The sequence below is a fragment of the Hypomesus transpacificus genome, chromosome 7 (assembly GCF_021917145.1).
Source record: "Hypomesus transpacificus isolate Combined female chromosome 7, fHypTra1, whole genome shotgun sequence".
NCBI classification, from domain to species: Eukaryota; Metazoa; Chordata; class Actinopteri; order Osmeriformes; family Osmeridae; genus Hypomesus; species Hypomesus transpacificus.
In genome coordinates, this window is record NC_061066.1 from 1,171,172 (window position 1) to 1,189,613 (window position 18,442).

An 18,442-nucleotide genomic window follows, 5' to 3' on the forward strand; every position below is an offset into this window, starting at 1 on the left:
GGGTCATGGAAAACCACGTGACCGGAATTACTCGTACTGCGCCAAAATTCAAAATCACCTTCAGAAAGAGAGACGAAATGCGTTTCACTTTCTCAGTTAGCGATAACACTTAAATCTCATATTATTGTCAGATTGTATCAACATTTCATGACGTGCATGGAGCAGATGTCCAGCAAACAAAACGTACTAGCTAGGTTGGTCAACAGTTTCATCATCTTAATATGAAGGTTTGATTCGTATGTTCATATTCATGATAGTTAGTTAACAAATGTAGCACTAGCTATCTAGCAAGGCTGCTAGCCATGTTAGAAGTCCGGCTAACCAAGCTAACAACAAGCAACAGACTGCAGTCAATCGGAGATAACGTTGCTTTATTGTCTATTTCAGAATGTTTTTTGTGCCTTCGAGAACTAGCTGACCAACGGCTACGTGTTCTAGAAGACAATGCATCAGAACCAAGCTGACTTTTGAAAGACGGATATTTCCAGCTACTGTAGCTCATCCACTTTAAAAGTAGCTAGCTTAGCTACACTAGCTACAAAATCGCCAACGTTAGCTTTTGTTGCCAACGTCGATAGCTAGCTATATAATTACCATCTCTGTAAACTGGTACACCGCCAATTCAGCTATGTAGCTAGCCAACTAACCCATCTTTTTTTACTTCGTCTTTGCTATCTGGTTACGATACGTTTACCACCTAACTGTCATTTCTGTAGACAACCTCCGAGCACAAAGGGCCAGTCTCTGTGATTCGAGCAGAATGAGAGACAGCCCAAGAAGACCCTTGATCCTAAAAAGGAGGAAGCTGCCTTTCCAGCAAAATAATCCTTTGCCCTCACATGATGGACCAGATGGACTTAAGCACAAGGAACCTTCCAAGCCTTCAGGTGGTCAGTGCTTTCCTGATGGCATCCGCATCATGGACCATCCTACTATGTCTGACACCCAAGTTGTCATCATTCCCAAAACTGCGGACCTTCAGGGTGTCATCAGAGCACTCACTGCTAAGGGGAAGGAGTGTGGCTCTCATGGACCAAATAAGTTCATTCTACTGAGTGGCAGTCTAGATGATGGGCCAGAGTCGTTTTGTCAAGCTAACTTGGATGGCGGGTTGTGCACTACCAGGACTAGTTTGGGTCTTCTCAACACACGGACAGAGGAAGAGGCAGCCATTGACTCCCTTCTGGATACTAAGCCTCTGACTACAATTAAACCATGTATGTAAAAAAAGGTTTTTGATCTTTATTCAATTTGACTCCTCCATGCCTTATGCAAATTCAGGTATTGGAATCAGCTCAGTGTCAAATCGCCAATTCGTGCTTGACATTTACCTTTTCCTTTATTTCAGTAAACAAGGACCTTGATTGCAGTCCACTTGATGACAGCCTGACTAACATCCAATGGCTCGGCAGAATGAGTACAGATGGTCTTGGCCCTGATCCAGCCAAGAAGCCGGCTGATAAGGAGAACCAGGATGCCTGTGCTCAAATCGTCCAGGTGTGTTGCTGCTCGTCACTGTAGTGTCTGTCACTGGGAACATGTTAACAGCCTGTCCTCAAATATGCTTCCCAGATGTTTTTGTTGTTTGCCACACACATTCCAGGGTGTACTGCCAACATTGTCCTGTTTGTCTTGACAGCCTGTCATGTATGGCACTTAAGTGTAATATGCTTCTACAAACATCACTGAAACCATTTAACTTGCTGCAGTTGTTAAGGTCTACAGAGAAGCCAATGAACAAAATAGCAGACGGCTATCATACATCTTTTACTCATGTTGTCTTACATTTGCCTAGATTCTGTTCAAGTGTATTTAAGGAGGTTGTTGAGGTCGTTTTCCTCTTTTGTTCTACAGCAGCCACAGAGCAGACAAGTAGAGACAGAGAGTGTTGTCGTGAAGGATCCCCTTTCAGAAAGACCTCCCTACTCCTACATGGCCATGATCCAGTTTGCCATCAACAGTAAAAGGAATCGAAGGATGACCCTGAAAGAGATCTACACATGGATTGAAGACCACTTCCCCTTCTTTAGATTTGTGGCCAAGCCAGGCTGGAAGGTACATTTAAATGATTTCACTATAAATTATATATATATATAGTTTAGTTTGTTGAGGAAATCAGATCTAGATGCAATACTACAAAAAACAAAGCAGTTTGTTGGCATGAGATTGTCATCCTTTTAAATCCTCTTTTACTTTTGTACCAGAATTCCATTCGCCACAACCTCTCCCTCCATGACATGTTCATCCGTGAAACAACACAAGATGGCAAAGTGTCCTACTGGACCATCCGACCAGAGGCCAACCGATGTCTGACTCTGGACCAGGTCTACAAGGTATGCATGGGGGCAAGAGATGTTAACACATAGTAAAGCACAACACAAATCACAACTCTACAAAGTCTTTCTGAACAAGTGTATCTGTGCTTGAGTCATGTTTGACCGTGAATCCTGACTTTTTTTTTCTTTCGTAGCTGTAATGTTAACTGCTTGTTTTTGAACTGTTCCGCTTCCATCTTTCTCTCATCCCCATTCTGCCACCCAGCCTGATGGTGACTCTGCAGCCTCCCTCTCCTCTCAGGCCATGCAGGTCTTTGACCAACAAGTAAGATGGTTTTACCTTCAGTTTACTTCTGGAACAGCCTTTTGCAGAGCACAGGGAGCCAGGGAGGACAGGACAGTCAGATGGGAGACCCCCGAACCCGATCTAGTCTTTTCTATCTGAAGTAGCAGTTTTGTTTCAGAAGCAGATGATGCGACAAGCAGACAGAAAAAGAGGCAGGCAGACACTTCCCCTGGCTTGACTTATTGATCTGTTGAGTCAGTAAGCAACAGTATATAGCCAGCAGTAACATGCACTGTTACTCAGGCTAGCTTATGCTTGGCTATCCGATGCTGTCTGTGAAGAGAAAGGGGCCGTTTGAGACCAAATTAATGACGGAAAATTCATGATTCTTCCTTTTTGTCTTGGCAGCAGCAGAAGAGAATGGGTCCTGAAATCAAGAAAACAGCCGGTGCCTCTGGTGAGTGGAATGGGGATTTGTGCATAATAGGAAGGAGGGGGGGGGGGGAAAACAGCTGGAAGATTGCAACATTTCCAGAGTGTAGAAACAAGACATAACCTTTTCTCTTCCTGCGCTCAACTCACTCAGAAAGGAGGATGAAACCCCTTCTCCCTCGGACTGACTCCTACCTGGTCCCCATCCAGCTGCCCATCACCCCCTCCCTCTACCTGTCCTCCAGTACCCAGCTCTCCATGCCGGCCCCCCCACAGAAATGCAGGTCCTTGGGGGGAAAGAAGGTCCGTATTGCTCCCAAGGTAAGAGAGAAAGCGCGTTTGTGTTTCCGAACAGTACGTGTGTGTGTGTGTGTGTGTGTCTACACAGTATAACACGTTTTACATGTTTGACAGGTTACACACAGCGAGACTCTCATGTTTTGCTCCACTTTTGAGGAGGTGAAGGAGGAGCAGGTGTGTTTGCCCCTGAATAAAGACACCCCCAGGAGCATCCAGCCAGCCGCTGCAAGACGAGAGACCAGTAGCTCACGGCGCAAGCAACGCATGGTCCTCCCCTCCATCGAGGAGCCTGTTCTGTTCTTCCCAAACAGCACCTTCTTTGACTCAGGCTTGGCGTCCGACGCCTCGGCCTCTACCTTCCAGGACACCCGCGATGCCGAGCACGACCAACGGCCCGACCCGGAAAGCCCCTTCAGGCAGTACTCCTTCAAGACCCCCATCAAAAGCAGCCACCCAGCCTCCTCCACCCCCAGCAAGCCCCCTGTGCTGCCAGAGCCCTGGAAGGTAACCCCTCTGGGGAAGGAGAGCCGTGGCGTGCTGGACTTCAGCCCCATCCGCACACCCGGGGGGCCGAGCCTCACCCCACAGCACCACGACTTCACACCCTTCAGTTTCAGCAGCACGCCCTTCAAAGAGCTGCCCCTCTTCAACTCCCCCCGCGAGCTGCTGACGTCAGCCCGCTCCTCCTCGATGGCGGGGGGTCCCTCCTACTCCCCCCAGCGGCTCCAGGGCTGCTCCAGAGAGCTCCAGGTGGGGGGGACACCCCTGGCCAACCACTCCCTGACAGAGGGTCTGGTCCTGGACACGATGAACGATAGCCTGAGCAAGATCCTGGTGGACATCAGCTTTTCTGGTCTGGAGGATGATGACCTGGGGATGGGGAACATCAGCTGGTCCCAGCTCATCCCTGAACTCAAGGAGCCTCCTCTCTGATCATTTTCACAGCTGTCCCGTTGGGTGAAGAAGCAGGCTGCATAGTCCAAGTCCTTGTTCAAGCTGCTCACATATCGTCTTCCCATCTTTATGTGGAATCTTTTTTTTTCCTCCTAATGTCTTTGGTTGCCTTTGACACTAACTGCCAGCTTTTATTCTCTGTATCCTTCTTTTAAACCCAAGCTACATGTATGTTAAATATATTTCACTGCAGTGTAGTTGTGATGGAACATGTAGAAAATAGAAATGTGTGTATATAATATGTATGTTTGGTTTGCACATTTGTAACGTTTTTAGCTCTTGAAAATGTCAATGGATTAAATGGATTATCCAGTCACCCAGTAAGAGCTTACAATACCATGCTAGAATGGGGTTCCTGAATTCCTCTGCTTATGTATAGTATCCATTTAAATGAATCACTTGAAAGTGGATTTAGGTTTAGATCTGCAGATGGTAGGGAAGTTTACAAAGAATTGGAAAGCAATAAGTAACCAACACCAACTTTGTCCAAATAAGTATCTTCCTAGTGTTATTGATTCACACAATTTTCTAATTTGTCAGTATGTCAACAACTTCAGTGCACTTTTGTAGACATTAGACATTATTGGTATGACAAGACCGTTTGTATTTATGCCTAATCAGTGGCCATGTTTTGTAACAAATGATCTAAGTATATTAGATTGGCCCGCTAGAGGTGGTTGAACTGTCTTTTAATGTGTAGTGGTACGTAGGAAGGAGTACATTAGATTTTTTGACATTGAAAGTGTTTGATGAGGTGCAGTATACTTGTATGGGAAATTATAACAAGAATGCTTAAGGAGCTCATGGTGATCAGTAGCTTTATAGCTTCTGTACTTTCTGGTGGTTCTGTAAAGGTGTTCAGGCATGTCTGATTTGGGGTGTAAAATATCACGCCACAGGACTTTTGTAAACTTGGCAATAAGCAGCGTTTTTGACAGTTGGGTCAGATAATGTCAACTGGAGCAAATGTTAATGCTCAACTTGCATTTGTCGTCTTGGACCTTTTTAGAGCTAGTTTCTTTGTTTTTGGGTGACTGTTCTGAAAGTTTGAAAAGTGCTGCTCTTGGGAATATCGTTCAGAAGGCCTTTTGGGTTTTATGTTTTCAAAACTGCCCTTTTTAATCACTGTAGTTATCAGAACATGACCAATTACAGAAAAGTACAAATGTCAACTTTGGTCAACTTCAATCCTTTTTACATTCTGTCTGTCATTAAATTGTATTCTATTACGAGTTCACCATTTGGAAAGGGCTAGAAAAGGTTCATACCATATCAGATCATATTGTAGCAAAGCAAACCTGTTGTATTACCTTTTTATGTCAATGCAATTTGAATGATCTGATATAAATTACAAGAAGAAGGTTTGTCTCTGCTTATTGTTTAGACAAGATTTGAGGAGGTGCAATTTAAAGAACTTTCACTAGCTTGTATTACATAAATCCGATGAACCAGTTTCTTGAATGCATTGAAAGACACATTCACTCATTTCAAAACATGAGCCAGTTACTGTAATGGGGGGGGGGGGGGAGTTGCTCTACTTGTTTCTTGTATCGTCGTTGAACAGAGAGTTTGTGATGGGTCCTAGTACTTGAATATGACTTGAATATGGGATAGGAGCAGCAAGCTGTGTGTGTGAAGGGAGGTGAGGTCAGGATGTTCAGTAGGTCTTCACCTCCTGCTGAGCCACCTCCAGCAGGATCTGCAGCTGTTTGCTGCAGAAGTCTACACAGAATAGACAAGCACAAGCCTTGTTACCACACAAAGCTCTCACCTCAGTGTCGGATAAAATGAAGTTCAATTCAAATAAAGAAGTGCTATCTCAGCGTTAAGCTCAGATAGTTCAATAGTATTTCAGAGTAAAAGTCGGCTCATAAAGTGGTATTTTAGGGATAAAGTACTGTAAATATGACTGGTGATGGTGAAGTGCTTTGTGACTCACTGTAGGTGCGCCTCAGTCTTGGGGGTAGACGTGAGCTGTGGATGGTCAGGTAGTAGACTGGGACCCCTGACAGGGTGAGGGCACAGCTGCACCCTGTGTTCCAGGGGTCTGAGTACAGGGACAGCCCCACGATGAAGAAGCACACCACAGTGAAGGACACTGCAATGACCAGGGGCACCTAGAGGAAACATGCAGAGGAATAGGAAAACGTCTCAATATCTGTTCATCTGAACATGCAATCGATTTAGTGTCTGTTAGAGAAGAGTAGATAATATTTCTACAGTTACGGTATATACAATTATACATCGTCGTCATCTGCCGCTTGTCCGGGGATCGGGTCGCGGGGGCAGCGACCTAAGCAGGGAGGCCCAGACTTCCCTCCCCCCGGCCACTTCCGCCAGCTCTTCCTGGGGGACCCCAAGGCGTTCCCAGGCCAGCTGAGAGACATAGTCCCTCCAGCGTGTCCTGGGTCTTCCCCGGGGCCTCTTCCCAGTGGGACGTGCCCGGAACACCTCACCAGGGAGGCGTCCAGGAGGCATCCTAATCAGATGCCCGAGCCACCTCAGCTGGCTCCTCTCGACGCGGAGGAGCAGCGGTTCTACTCTGAGCCCCTCCCGGATGACCGAGCTTCTCACCCTATCTCTAAGGGAGAGCCCGGACACCCTACGGAGAAAGCTCATTTCGGCCGCTTGTATTCGCGATCTCGTTCTTTCGGTCACTACCCATAGTTCGTGACCATAGGTGAGGGTAGGAACGTAGATCGACTGGTAAATAGAGAGCTTCGCCTTTCGACTCAGCTCCTTCTTCACCACGACGGACCGATGCAGAGCCCGCATCACTGCGGACGCCGCACCGATCCGCCTGTCGACCTCGCGCTCCATTCTTCCCTCACTCGTGAACAAGACCCCGAGATACTTGAACTCCTCCGCTTGGTTCAGGATCTCCTCCCCGACCCGGAGATGGCACTCCACCCTTTTCCGGTCGATTACCATGGCCTCAGATTTGGAGGTGCTGATTCGCATCCCAGCCGCTTCACATTCGGTTGCGAACCGCTCCAGTGAGAGCTGAAGGTCACGGCCCGATGAAGCCAACAGGACCACATCATCCGCAAAAAGCAGCGACCCGATCCTGAGGTCACCAAACCGGACCCCCTCAACACCCTGGCTGCGCCTAGAAATTCTGTCCATATAGGTAATGAACAGAATCGGTGACATAGGGCAGCCCTGGCGGAGTCCAACCCTCACCGGAAACAAGTTCGACTTACTACCGGCAATGCGGACCAAACTCTGGCACCGGTCGTACAGGGACCGGACAGCCCCGATCAGGAAATCCGGTACCCCGTACTCTCGGAGCACCCCCCACATGAGCCCCCGAGGGACACGGTCGAACGCCTTTTCCAAATCCACAAAACATGTGTAGACTGGTTGGGCGAACTCCCATGTACCCTCCAGGACTCCGCGGAGGGTATAAAGCTGGTCCACTGTTCCACGGCCAGGACGAAAACCACATTGCTCCTCCTGAATCCGAGGTTCGACAATCCGACGGACCCTCCTCTCCAGGACCCCTGAATAGACTTTCCCAGGGAGGCTGAGGAGTGTGATCCCCCTAAAGTTGGAGCACACCCTCCGGTCCCCCTTTTTAAAGAGGGGAACCACCACCCCGGTCTGCCAGTCCAGAGGCACTGTCCCCGATGTCCACGCGATGTTGCAGAGTCGTGTCAACCAAGACAGCCCTACAACATCCAGAGCCCTAAGGAACTCCGGGCGGACCTCATCCACCCCAGGGGCCCTGCCACCGCGGAGCTTTTCAACCACCTCGGCGACCTCAGCCCCAGAGATAGAAGGGCCCCCCCCGATGTCCCCAGACTCTGCCTCCACGTCGGAAAGCGTGTTGGTGGAATTAAGGAGGTCTTCGAAGTATTCCTTCCACCGATCCAGGACGTCCCCCGTCGAGGTCAGCAGCGCACCATCCCCACCGTATACAGTGTTGACAGAGCACTGCTTCCCCCTCCTGAGCCGCCGGATGGTGGTCCAGAACCTTTTTGAAGCCGTTCGGAAGTCATTCTCCATGGCCTCGCCGAACTCCTCCCATGCCCGGGTTTTTGCCTCCGCGACCGCCAAAGCCGCGTTCCGCTTGGCCTGCCGGTACACATCAGCTGCCTCTGGAGTCCTACCAGCCAATAAAGTCCGATAGGCCTCCTTCTTCAGCTTGACGGCATCCCTCACCTCCGGAGTCCACCACCGGGTCCGAGGGTTACCGCCGCGACATGCACCGACCGCCCTGCGGCCGCAGCTCCGGTCAGCCGCTTCAACAATGGAGGCCCGGAACATGGCCCATTCGGACTCAATGTCCCCGGCCCCCCCCGAGACATGATCGAAGCTCTCCCGGAGGTGGGAGTTGAAGCTCCTTCTGACAGAGGGTTCCGCCAGACGTTCCCAGCAGACCCTCACATTACGTTTGGGCCTGCCAGGCCTGACCGGCGTCCTCCCCCACCATCGAAGCCAACTCACCACCAGGTGGTGATCAGTTGACAGCTCCGCCCCTCTCCTCACCCGAGTGTCCAAGACATGCGGCCCCAAGTCCGATGACACGACTACAAAGTCGATCATCGAACTGAGACCTCGGGTGTCCTGGTGCCAGGTGCACATATGGACACCCTTATGCTTGAACATGGTGTTCGTTATGGACAAACCGTGTCTAGCACAGAAGTCCAACAACAAAACACCACTCGGGTTCAGATCGGGGGGGCCGTTCCTCCCAATCACGCCCCTCCAGGTCTCACTGTCATTGCCCACATGAGCATTGAAGTCCCCCAGGAGGACGAGGGAATCCCCAGGAGGAGCGCTTTCCAGCACCCCCCCCAGAGACTCCCAAAAAGGGTGGGTACTCTGAGCTGCCGTTTGGTGCATAAGCACAAACGACAGTGAGGACCCGTCCCCCCACCCGAAGGCGGAGGGAGGCTACCCTCTCGTCCACCGGGGTGAACCCCAATGTACAGGCGCCGAACCGAGGGGAAACCAGTATTCCCACCCCAGCTCGACGCCTCTCACCAAGGGCAACTCCAGAGTGGAAGAGAGTCCAGCCCCTCTCAAGGAGACTGGTTCCGGAGCCCACGCTGTGCGTCGAGGCGAGGCCGACTATATCTAGCCGGAAACTCTCTACCTCGCGCACCAGCTCAGGCTCCTTTCCCGCCAGCGAGGTGACGTTCCACGTCCCTAAAGCTAACTTTTGCAGCCGAGGATCGGACCGCCAAGGCCCCCGCCTTCGGCCGCCGCCCGTCTCACACTGCACCCGACCCCCATGACCCCTCCTGCGGATGGTGAGCCCACTGGAAGAGGGTCCCACGTTGTCTCTTCGGGCTGTGCCCGACCGGGCCCCATGGGAACAATTATACATTTAGGAGGAAATTTCAACCTCAAAGGACCGACATCAAGGTAAGCGGACATTAGCTGTCGCCATAGCAACCTTAAAGGGTCTGGGGTGGTGTGGGAAGCGGTAGCGATGGATGAGCATTCCCATGGTTGCCAAGGCGATGAAGAACCAACGGGAAAAGGAGGCAAAGTTGATGAGCTGGAAGATCTCTCCTCTGGCCACCATCATGATAACCAAGGGGTACTGTGTGTCGAAAGAGGATGGGGACAACACAACAATCTCAGTCCTGTCACCTAGGGTCACAAAAGCCAATGGGACTAATTGCACTGGGTTGATAAGTGACATCAGCAGTCGGAGAGTGTCGTACCAGCAGCAACACGGCAGGGAGTGGTGTCTGTCTACGGATGTGGATCATAGAAAACAGGACAGGCCAGTGGCCTTCTCTGGCCCCAACAAACAGCATCCTGGGGTTTAGGCAGACAGTGGGCAGTCAGGGAGACAGACAGCCACATATCTTATCTGTTTCATTCAGGCACTGGATGTTGTAGCTGTAATTACTGTACTGGAAGTATGCTCCCTTACCTGGGTGCTCCAAAGAAGCCCCCATTGAGCGCTCCTAGGCAGGACACAGCCACAAGCACAGGCACCACAGAGGCCATGCCCTGGAGAGCACGGTTGGCAAATGTCTACAGGGAGAAGAACACAGAGAGATGGTTGTTAAGGTCGCAGGCCCTGACTGGTCACCGACCATGATTAGTGACTAACCATGACTGGTCACCAACCGTAACTGGTCATAGACCATGACTGCTCACAGAGCATGACTGGTGACAGACCACGATGGCTCAAAGACCGTGACTGGGCTTGTTGTGATTGACGTGTGTTTCAGCTACTGCACTGACCACCGCCACTGCTTCAGAGACCAGCAGCTCATCTGCAGTCATCATGGTGTAGTAGGCCACGTTCACCAGCACGTAGCACACCGTCACTGTCACCATGGAGCAGATGATGGCCAACGGGATGTTTCTGAGGTGACAGCAAGCAGACAATGACCATCTGATTCTAGTGATAAAGCATGGTGAAGTGATCATTTATTTGATACCTACTTATTCGGGTTAATGACCTCTTCTGTGACAAAATTCAAATAGAACCTGCAGAGGTAGACAGGAAAAGAAAGCAAGCTTAAACTAACTGTGCAGTTCGTAATAGACACCAATGTCCCAAGATGTACAGGTGTTTTGCATACCAGCCACCATAAGCATAGAGCCCTGAATAGAAAGCCAATGGAATCTTATCCAGGGTTATGGTGTCAACCTCAAAGCCATTCTGGAAGTTCTCAGTCCGACCTGTAGCGAGGAGGAGAAGAGAAATATAATCTGATAACCATCGCTATCAAGAACTATTTATTTGCTTCTGGACTTTTTTTAAGACTACATGAATGTACCTCTCCCTAATGCTATGATTCCAGGGACGATGATGAGGACCAGGGCAAACATCTTGATGAAGGTCAATGTGACCTGTGTTCGAGTGGCCAGGGTCACGCTCCAGCAGTTGACTGCCACCACAAACGCTACAGGGACACAGGGAAGCACGATAAATCCCTCAAGGAAAGTCAAAAACACCAGAATAACAAGAAAAGCCACTTACTGACGCCGAGGATGCTGACCAGCTGGATCAGCGCTGTTGGAGCGGCACAGGGGGCGAAGAAGGGCTCCACCACGTAGCGCCCGAACGCCAGAGACACGTAGGATGCCACCGCGGGCCTGGCAAGCCGGAACCCACACAGGTGATCAGGGTACCAGACAGTGAGACACAATGCCAAAAGACCTGTGGAGCACTAACAATGCCTTTGAGAAAGATAACTGGTTGCTGGTAGCCGTCTAAAAGTTCACATCAGGAAGCGCTGTTGCTTCTGACTGACCTGATGAACAGGAACTCTGCCCAGAGTCGAAGGAAGGCGGGTAAGGGCCCCAAGGTCTCCAGGAGGTAGGTGTAGTGGCCCCCCGACTTGGTGAATGTAGTCCCCAGCTCAGCATAGCACAGGGCACCTCAGACAAAGATAGGTTCTATATGTTGCATTTAAATGGCTTAATAATTGAACACACACTGTATGCTGTTCTTGGGATTGTGCTTCCCCTTATAAGCCAACGTGTTCATGCCTGCTCCCAGTAAAACGTCAACTGTCTTTCCCCAGCCTGGCTAGTGAATGATTCTACCATGCAGGGAAACAGTGAAAACAGACCAACTGAGGTGTTGTTCATAACTGACATATGAGGTGTTGTTCTTAACTGACCAATGAGGTGTTTTTCTTACCGAATGTGGAGAGGACCCCACACAGTCCCCACACCACGAGGGACAACCCCACACTGCCACTGTTCATCAGGACTCCTTTGGGTGCGATGAAGATGCCACTGCCGACCACTGTACCAATGATGAAGGACACGGCAGGAAGCAGGCCGATGGTTCTCCTCAGGTGCACCACCTCCTCCGCTTTCTTCTCCTTCACGTTTGCCTCATCCCCCTTTCCTGTCGGTCCATCCATCTCTCAGACGGTGTGTGGATGGAAACACACCTCTCTCTCAGATCGTAGACTGACACCAGGAAGATCCAGGCACTGGATGACGTGACTGGTAGAAATAAGTTTCACCGCGGAGAAGGTTGGAATTCCACTGACGACTTCTCACCTTCAAACATGTAGTTCCAAGAAGTATCTACCTTCCTTCCTACATATAGCACGCATTCCCGTATGTTCCAAAGCTTTGAAAGTCCTTCAACCAATTCTGTTGACTCACAAATCGATGGTCATTCTTCGTGTTTAATCCTCATGTAAAAGTCTGACCAGCTACATAGAGTGGTGAGAGAGAAAGAGAGTGTCTGGATCACTCTACCCCTTTCCCTTCAGAGGGCCCTCTGCTCTGAGCTAACTGGCTGGTTCTGATCTCCCCATTGGCTCTTACAAAACGCCACAGTAACCACAGCAACTTGACTATCTTGCACAAGCAGAAAACAAAGCCAACAGTCTTCCGAGCTTCGAAAACACAAGTAATTAAGGCAGTTTAGGGTCACAGCTATGCTGTGCTGTATTGTGCTGTGTGTATAGTGTGTTGTGCCATATGTGTGTGCTGTGTGTCTGTAGGCCTATCTGTTGTGTGTGTGGTGTGTGTGCACAGCTTGAAACAAAGAATGTAGCATGAGTTGAGGCTTGCTGTGTCTTGTTGAGGCAGGTGGTCTGCTCTCGAAAACATTTTGAATTCTGCTGTCCTAAAAAAAAAAGGATCTAAGTTATCTATAAAACATCAGTTCAACACACACCAGAGGCCGATTCATTAATTAGAATAAAGGCCAACTGTGAGATAGAGATGAAATAAGTTGATAAATGTGACATAGGTGGACTGAACAGTGACTACATTTACATTTATGCATTTAGCAGACGCTTTTATCCAAAGCAACTTCCAAGAGAGAGCTTTACAAAAGAGCATAGGTCACTGATCATAACAACGAAGTAGTCCTAAACATTGCAAGCAACCAAAACATGAAGCATACATTGTGAAAAAACTAAACAAGTGCCTAGGGAAGACCCATAAGAGCATGCAGTTATACGAGTTACAAATTAAAAACAACCGTTTTTACTGACCAGTGCCAGTACTGAACTATTTCTCTCTGCCCTCACACACTCTTGTTGACTAACCAGGGGTCTTGAAGTATAACCTTCAGTGTGTTTTATCACAAGTGACAGAGTTGGCGGGAAACTGTTAGAATGTGTATGTACTTGCCGTCTCTCTTTGTGCAAGGCTAACTGTGTCTGTCCATTCCAGTCACTAGCTGAGCATCTAGTTAACATTCCTTCACAAAGCAGGCAACACAATGGCTTCGAACAGAGGCTTTGTATTTTCATTTGACATGTTTGGTCATTCTTTCGGGTCCTTAATTTCTATAACATCCCGGGGTTATAGAATTAAGTTGTAGAGGGGAAGAGATTTCTTTAAAGTTCCATGAAAAAAAAGCAAATTCCTCAATCCAGAGCATAAGTACACGTTCACACACAATACTTATCAGCTAGACCTGGGAACAAAAGGTAACAGATTTTGATACCTGCGCACATAAGGTCACATATTTTGACAGCTTGCAATCATCTGAATGCAAAATGTTACACTTGGCCGACTTTCACCTTAACAGTTAGATTAAGATAGTTAAATAAACCTTTAAAACATTCATGCCCAATGTAAAACCTCCTTGAGAGATTATTTAGAATCTTCAATAATTCCAGTATTCTACATTCTTAATTGGGTTTATTTGTCAACAGTCCCACCACAAAGCAGTGGTGAAAACTGAACTGTTGTTACAGTGATGGCCAGCTGATGGTGCTACAGTATAAATCACCAGTTTAGTTATTCTCCAGTAGAAAGCAAGCTTTTCCGTAATCAACTAAACATTGCATATACGCGTGCCTGGGGACTTCTTTATAGATGATGCAATGCAGGAAAAAATAGGGATCAAGTAAAGTTGTTGGTAAAATCAAACAAATGTCATACATCCTGGAAGTCCCATATGAAGCAGTGGAATTGGGAATCCCAGTGCAATTCTTATGTACAATAAAATAGATTCAGTCCAATTTTAGTTACTCTGTACATGTGGCATTGTAGTGGGTCCCCCCTCCCTCCCTCCACCGTCAGAGATGTGAACTGGACCCCCGCTGTTTTACAAGACCTCCTTGGAACCCTGCTCAGTCAAGTGGAGGCCAACCCTTCCCCCTTACCACTCGCTCTCTCCCCAGTCATCCCCTCATCCCTGGGGAGGATCTGTCTCTGCTCAGCCTCTTCCTAACTACCCATAGAGGTTCTGTGGACAAGAATAACAACTCTAGTGAACAGAAGGGGCAGGGCCCCGGGAAAGGGTTACGTTATCTCTCTCTTTCTCTATCTCTCCCTCTCACTCCTCTCTCGCTCTCACTTCATCTCTCCCTGTCTCTCTGCTTCTCTCTACCCATCTCTCTCTTTGTCATGTCTCCCTCTCTGTCTCTCTCTGACTATCTCTCTTTTCTTTTCCATAAAAGGATGAGCGTGGACAAAAGCCCTCGAGCGTGGAGACAGAAGCAGGGTTTCCCTCTCTCCTCAAAGTAAACATTTGGAAGTGAGACGACCAACACAGTGTGGCTGGACCCCTCCACGATGGCTGTCAGAATCTACGCTTGACAGAAGGATAAAAAAGAGAAAGAAGAAAAGGATACATAAATCATGCTCCCTATTGTCCTTGTCCGAAGCACCCAGCTGAGGTCCTCGTGTCCATAGTAGTGTCAGTGTTTTGTCTCCACCAATTAGGGCCCTATTACAGCAGATAACGGCCTGTGTGGAAGGTAATTAAGTCCCCGGACAACTTGCTCTGATGTGAGGATTTTAACAAGCAATACAGACACACACACAAACACACAAACACACACTGGTCTCTCTGCAGTAGCACTTCTCGTTCCCTCTCACACACATCCACACAAATGCACAAAGTCACATACACACACACAAAAGCAGGTGGTGCTGGGCAGTTTTGGGATGTAAATATGGGTTGCCTTTTCAGGGTGAGTGTCAACAGTGAGGCACAGTAAAACTTTGTGTTTGTGCCAAATGTAAAAGGCCACACAGATGAGAAATATACTGAATTAGACTGTACATGTCAGTGTTCTCCCTTCTAGTTGAAGTAATATGCAGTACTACTGTATGTCGGAGGTAGTTTATCTTGTGCTCAGTTGTGTTCAGGTGTTAAATACTGTGAAGGGTATGCTGAGAAATGTAGTAAACAAACAACAAATGTTCCTGCGAAACAGGCTGTGTTTTGGCACAGCTCCTGTTCCAAAATGTCTACAAAGAAGAGAACCTGGCAAATATTTTACTATACTCAAACAAGCAGATTATTGCATAAAACTATACTAGAATCCTTGTGGCGGTTCTAGACAGATTTTACTAGGGGTGCCAAGGGGGGGCCAGTGTTTAATCAGGGGGGCACATTAAAAACAAACACATGATATTTAAACATTAAATAATTTAATTTTGCTTTACATTAAAATCATACAAACGGCTCTGGCTCTCCCTCTTCCAGCTCTTCAGTTCTCTCAATACCTTGACATTTTTTTTTTTTTTTGTCAGCTCAGGGGGGCCACATGGGGGGCCAGATACATTTTTACAGAGGCCCTGGCCCCTGTAGGCCCCCGTGTAGAACCGCCCCTGTGAGAGCAGCTAAACTATTTGATTTGTCAGGTGATTGTCAAATTCCTGACCCTGGAAAGCTAGAACAATGTGTCACTGCTTACATCACTACACCAACAAGCAGATGCCTTAATCAATGAAAATCTGAATAGGACTGGCTTAGAAAAGACACTGCAAAGCTCAACCCTGGGGAAATTGAGTTTGAGCCCAGATTTCATGTACATTGTAAGTACTAAACACAATTAATAATTCATGTTTTTCATTATGCATCTGATAGCGTGCGCCTCCTTGTTTGTTTTGAGTAATTTGTTTGTGGCTGTCATGGGACGTCAAATGAGTGGTGTCGTCTGTGTGTTATTGATGCAGTGAGTAATTGCAGATTTTTTTCAGATTGCCGCAGTCATATAGTTTGATAACATACCTTCAGTTGTTCATGTCTACATCCATCTAGTACTTTATGACCAGATGAAGCTTGGCTTGATTTATTGGGCATTCATTCAACTTACAGAATCACACCACACTCTTAGTGGGGTTGTTAATGATGTGTTGTTGCTATGTAGTGTACATGAATGAGTTTCAGAAAAACAGATCCACTAGATTATTATTTTAGATTATTAAGAATGTGTTGCCTTTAACTCTGGATAAATAACATCCTTATTTTTAATGATAGTGTCATGTTTCTCAGTGGCTCTTTGGAATCCGTAACTTCATTATGACCACCAGTCAACTGCCTCTATTTTACACCAACACATTAAGTGGCTTGTGGAACCTAATTCACATTCAAGAGTTATTAATTACAGGAAGCAAACAATTGTAATGACAGATTCTAGCTTGAGGAACCAGTGGATCCCTTGGTTACCATTACGATTGCTATTTATTTGCAATAACTGTCAATTCCAACTCATCAAATTAGATAGAGTAATCACCACTGACATAATGAGCCATTCAGTAGAAACACATAATTTATGTAAACATTACATTCGCGATCATCTTTTCATTCCATTTGAAAGTGAACTGCGATGAGACTCAATTTACAGTCAATGTGTTGTAATACATTATAATATAGTTAACCTCAAGAGAGTGTAAATATGTTATCATGTTCCTGACATGTTTACAGAGTGTGAATCACACTTTAAGGGTATTTCCTAGCAGAATGTCCAAGAATTTCTATGTAGGTTAACCCAGAGAGGTAAATGTTTCAGAAGTTGGCTGATTGCTATGATTTGTTCCCTAATTGCTTCCAGGTGCTCTGAACAAAGCTATGATGAAGGTGGAATTGTAAAGTAGCAAATTAGCCCAATAGAGAAATGTAAGTGTTCATGTTTTAAACCCAGTGTAGATCTAGGTATTTAACATGAGGTGGTTTAGTCTCAACACATGACAAGCCATGTTTCCCTTGAGGAGTGTCCTGTTCCTGTGTCTTCATAGTGTCTGGTTAGTTACACGTGGACAGTTATATCAGAACAAGACAGAGAAGTCTGGGTGCCTGGTGTGATCCCCCTGTCCCCCGGAGCAACCACCGCACACACACACACACAGACACACACACACAGACCTCTCTTTTTGCCCGTGAGCTTAAGTGATCATCCTAAGTTCTGTTCTGTGGGGCGTGGGAAGGGACAGGTGCCAAGCCACCAGCTGGGTGCCTGTGCTGGCAGGGTTTCACTGAGGGAGGAGGCATGAGGAGGGAGGGAGGGCAGAGGGGGCGCGCCTAGAGGCCGACGTGGGCCACTGGCTGCCAACATGGAGCGATGGCTAACTGGGCACATCTAACACAGGCAGAGAGAGGATGCCTGATGCATGACACTTACAATTTGACATTGTTTGTTTCCTAATCGCAAGCATGCAATGCTTGAAGTCTGTTTCCGTATTGTATAAACACTCATAAAGTGGTGGGCCTACAGGAAATATGACACTGCACTGTGGATGAAAGACGACATCATACAGGATGGGGCATACCATCGCCTGGAATAACAATTACAAGTGTACCTATTTTTACAATTAATAAAGAGTTCAGTCTTCCCCCAAGACACGTTATCCGCCAAAGTAACCTTAAATATACTTAGTCGGCAGTGCACAGTATGTTTGATAAACTTTGTTTTGGCTGTTTATGATACAGCCCAGTCACTCCCGCATACACAGTATGTACCCAGGATAACATATGTACATTGCCATTTCTGTCCTGCCCTTTTGAAGGGGTCTTGTTTAAGTGTTGTTCAGCAGATGGATGTTGGACAGTATTCTAACTCCTTTCATTTAGACGGTGGCTAACTTATCTCATCGTTATGACTGCTCTCAGAATCACCCAACTGGGCGGCCATCCAGCCTGGAGGAAGTGAATCACATGGCAGCTGTCTGCATTTGTTGTGTCCGAAGACTTGTATTGTCACAGGTAAACCACAGACCAAAACAAGTCCTGAGAGAGGCACTGTGGGGAGAGGAGAGTTTATTTGGGCCCAGCTGAATGGACGGCTGAAGGACAAGTAAGTTATTTCAGCCTGGATAAAAGCCCCGAAAAACTGTAGTGGGAGTTGTGCTCTGCAGTCCAGAATCCCAATGAGATTGATGCCCCTTTCCTCTCTCTAACACCTCAGACTGGATTCAACCCCCAAAAGAAATTATATAAGCAGCAACTAATCTAATTTCTCCCTGTCTCTTGTTCATCTGCATGCCAGAGCTAGCTCCTTCTAAA

General features: G+C 47.6%; 2 protein-coding genes across 6 annotated transcripts; one reads left to right on the plus strand and one right to left on the minus strand.

The window, feature by feature from the left end:
• Positions 1-57: 57 nt before the first annotated feature.
• On the plus strand, positions 58-5,608 carry foxm1 (forkhead box M1). 5 transcript variants are annotated; one of them, XM_047022732.1, is made up of 9 exons: positions 58-227; positions 717-1,217; positions 1,349-1,497; positions 1,855-2,055; positions 2,205-2,333; positions 2,542-2,601; positions 2,971-3,019; positions 3,149-3,315; positions 3,409-5,608. In XM_047022732.1, exons 2-9 carry the CDS (start codon positions 761-763, stop codon positions 4,225-4,227), a joined length of 2,031 nt encoding a protein of 676 aa, XP_046878688.1. In that variant the 5' UTR covers positions 58-227; positions 717-760; the 3' UTR covers positions 4,228-5,608. The 5 variants fall into 5 exon arrangements, with proteins under 5 accessions (XP_046878688.1, XP_046878687.1, XP_046878689.1 ...); XM_047022731.1 differs by having other exon boundaries at positions 58-194; positions 388-1,217; XM_047022733.1 differs by having other exon boundaries at positions 58-194.
• A 154-nt stretch (positions 5,609-5,762) lies between these two features.
• On the minus strand, positions 5,763-12,691 carry si:ch73-352p4.8 (cystine/glutamate transporter). Its single transcript, XM_047022742.1, has 12 exons — positions 11,870-12,691; positions 11,478-11,604; positions 11,204-11,319; positions 11,001-11,126; positions 10,803-10,902; positions 10,663-10,707; positions 10,459-10,582; positions 10,142-10,245; positions 9,927-10,023; positions 9,653-9,802; positions 6,188-6,365; positions 5,763-5,970 (listed from the first exon to the last, which is right to left on the minus strand). The coding sequence occupies exons 1-12, from the start codon at positions 12,096-12,098 to the stop codon at positions 5,906-5,908; spliced, it is 1,461 nt and encodes a 486-aa protein (XP_046878698.1). The 5' UTR covers positions 12,099-12,691; the 3' UTR covers positions 5,763-5,905.
• Between the last annotated feature and the right edge of the window lie 5,751 nt (positions 12,692-18,442).

Bases quoted from the DNA above. Each gene is read 5' to 3' on its own strand.
- foxm1 (XM_047022732.1), top strand. From the start codon at position 761: ATGAGAGACAGCCCAAGAAGACCCTTGATCCTAAAAAGGAGGAAGCTG. The intron at 1,218-1,348 runs GTATGTAAAAAA...CCTTTATTTCAG, and splicing joins TCTGACTACAATTAAACCAT to TAAACAAGGACCTTGATTGC. The intron at 2,602-2,970 runs GTAAGATGGTTT...TTGTCTTGGCAG, and splicing joins TGCAGGTCTTTGACCAACAA to CAGCAGAAGAGAATGGGTCC.
- si:ch73-352p4.8 (XM_047022742.1), bottom strand. From the start codon at position 12,098: ATGGATGGACCGACAGGAAAGGGGGATGAGGCAAACGTGAAGGAGAAG. The intron at 11,127-11,203 runs GTAAGTGGCTTT...GTGTCCCTGTAG, and splicing joins GGTCAGCATCCTCGGCGTCA to CGTTTGTGGTGGCAGTCAAC. The intron at 6,366-9,652 runs GTTGCTATGGCG...TGTTTCCTCTAG, and splicing joins ACCACCCCAGACCCTTTAAG to GTGCCCCTGGTCATTGCAGT.